Source organism: Antrostomus carolinensis, unplaced genomic scaffold, assembly GCF_000700745.2.
Source record: "Antrostomus carolinensis isolate BGI_N321 unplaced genomic scaffold, ASM70074v2 scaffold48922, whole genome shotgun sequence".
Lineage (NCBI taxonomy): Eukaryota > Metazoa > Chordata > Aves > Caprimulgiformes > Caprimulgidae > Antrostomus > Antrostomus carolinensis.
Genome location: NW_010302616.1, coordinates 347 through 2,689, shown reverse-complemented (window position 1 = coordinate 2,689; position 2,343 = coordinate 347). Strand labels below are relative to the sequence as shown.

At 59.8% G+C, this 2,343-nt stretch overlaps 1 protein-coding gene across 1 annotated transcript in view; it reads right to left on the bottom strand.

Annotated features, from left to right (window-relative positions):
• Positions 1-179: 179 nt before the first annotated feature.
• The window catches only part of ALG3 (ALG3 alpha-1,3- mannosyltransferase), a gene marked incomplete at its 5' end in the record, with an annotated part of 2,507 nt that continues 343 nt past the window's right edge, over positions 180-2,343 (bottom strand). The window contains 6 exons of the mRNA XM_010163840.1: positions 180-369; positions 476-620; positions 1,110-1,186; positions 1,423-1,628; positions 1,949-2,069; positions 2,220-2,343. The exon at positions 2,220-2,343 is cut by the window's right edge and continues 35 nt beyond it. Coding sequence (XP_010162142.1) covers positions 180-369; positions 476-620; positions 1,110-1,186; positions 1,423-1,628; positions 1,949-2,069; positions 2,220-2,343 — 863 coding nt within the window. The remainder of the gene's footprint in view (positions 370-475; positions 621-1,109; positions 1,187-1,422; positions 1,629-1,948; positions 2,070-2,219) is intronic.

Below are 2,343 nucleotides of genomic sequence, written 5' to 3'. Positions count from 1 at the left end.
CACTAAGTCCCCTTTATTGGGGAAGTCCTGCCTGTTGGGGGTCCCCACACTGCCCCCTTTGCACAGTTCCAGGGCTCGAAGCCCTCCTGGGATGGCCAGGGGCAGCTTGGGAGCCGGGTGAGGAAAGAGCGGGCAAAAGCAGCAGTCCCAGAGGCCAGTTACCATCACCAGCCCCACTCTCACTGGGCCTTCTTGGAGATGGCTGTGGGCCTCCTGCTCGCTGGGGAGGTGTGCGGCGCTGGCGGGGGGGCTGTGCCGTACCAGAGCTGGAACAGAACAAGTCCGTGGCAGATGTGGAGGGAGAGGGAGCTGCAGACCGTGGAGGGGTAGGTGTTCCAGCAGAGCTCGATCACACCCAGCAGCAGCACCCTGCAGGGGGAGAGCCAGGGGTCAGCATGGAGGGGACATGCCAGCCCCCCTCGCTCCCAGACCTCCCCAGCTGTGACGGGTGGTCCCTCTCCCTGGCAGCACGTACTTGGGCATGTGGGCGAGCTTGGCGGTAGGGGTGCACCAGAGTAAGTAGGGCAGCGTGTGGAAATACCAGACGTAGAACTGGTAGTGCAGAGAGCGGCTGCAGCAGACACCCAGGAAGTTGGAGGAGAAGAGGACAAAGACAATCTGTGCGCTGGCATTAAGGGGACAAACGCGGGAGGCTGGAGGGGTGATCCACTGCTCCCCAGATGTGCAGCACAGCTCCTTCCTCTAGGTCAGGCTGGTCCCAACAGCGCAGCAGGACTGGGAGCCTGCAAATCCTGATCCCAAGGTGTGCCCTGCCCTCCTCCCCCATCACAGAATCACAGAATTGCCCAGATTGGAAAAGACATTTAAGATCATCGAGTCCAATCATTAACCCAACACTGACAAGTCCTCCACTAACCCATGTCCCTCAGCACTATGTCTACAGGGCTCTTCAATCCCTCCAGGGATGGGAACTCCACCACTGCCCTGGGCAACCCCTTCCAATGCCTGAGAACCCTTTCAGCAAAGAAATTCTTCCTCACACCCCATCTCAACTGCCATTGGCGCAACTTGAGGCCATTTGCTCTTGTCCTGTCACTTGTTACTTGGTTGAACAGACCATCCTTGCTGCCCACCCTGCCAAAGGATATTGTTGATGGTCAAGGGAGGGGACGGGTGTTTCCTTTCGGCAGGATCCTTCAGCAGAGCCAGGATGCTCTCCTTGGACCTGAGGGGGAAGCACAAACATTGATCTCAGCTGCTGAAAGTCTTTCCCACCCTGACCCTCCCACGTGAGCCACGATACCTGGGCAGCGCGCTCCCCAAAATGGAAGAGGAACCCCCCCACACTCCTGCCTCCAACCCCAGAACTGCAACACTGGGGGGGCAGGAGGGTCACAGACCCATATCCTGCACCATGCGGGCTGGTGAGGACCAAGACCCCAGGGGAACCCCAGATCTCACCTGTGCCATCGGTGCAGTGCAAAGAGCGCCAGGCCAGCCAGGTGAGCCAGGAGCAGCGTGGCGTGGAAAGCCCGATTCTGGAAAACCTCTTCTGGGAGGAAGCGCCAGTTCACCGTCCATTTGAACTGGAACTGGCGGCCCAGGTCGAAGGAGCGGGTCAGGTACCCCACAGGGTTCACCAGCAGGAAGGGCAGCCCCAGAACCACCTGCCAGAGACACACCAGCACCCTTCCAGTGGCTGTAAACCAGGTCTCTGTCACCCGTGCCACCTCCTGAGAGCCCCAGCACCGTGTAGGGTGACAGGGACAGTCAGCCAAAGATGGGAACCCCGTGAATCAGATTATTTATCAATCTCCATCTTGCTGTGTGGGGCCAACTCAGGTGCTGGTGCCACTGTACATCCACCCAGAGGTCTCCAGCCCCCAGGACAGCCATGCAGGATGCTGGGATGCAGGCAGGGCAGCCCACTATCCTCTGCCAACAGGGCTGCCAACCTGCCCCTGAGCCAACATGAACAGGGACTTACCTGGAGCAGGGCACAGATGCAGAGTTTGGGGATACAGCCCAGGAGACCGAACCGTTGGAGGAGGAGGAAGAGAAGTCCAGGTGCGAAGAGCAGGATGTTCATCTTCACGGACACAGCCAGGCTGAGCGGGAAGCTGTGTTACTGCCGCAGCCCCCCACACGGATGCCCAGGCAGCCCTCGGGCTGAGCGCAGCCTCCTCCCTGGGTCTGAGCTTGCTCGTTCATGCAGCATGCCATGAAGAACAGCCCCCACCCTGCCCCCAGACCCTCACCTGAAGAGGAGGCAGCCCCAGGACCAGTGCTCCTCCAGGAAGAGGTTAATGGCAAGGAAGAGGATGGCCATGGCGACCGGGTCGTTAAAGAGCCGCAGGACAAAGATGGAGTGGATGCGGTATG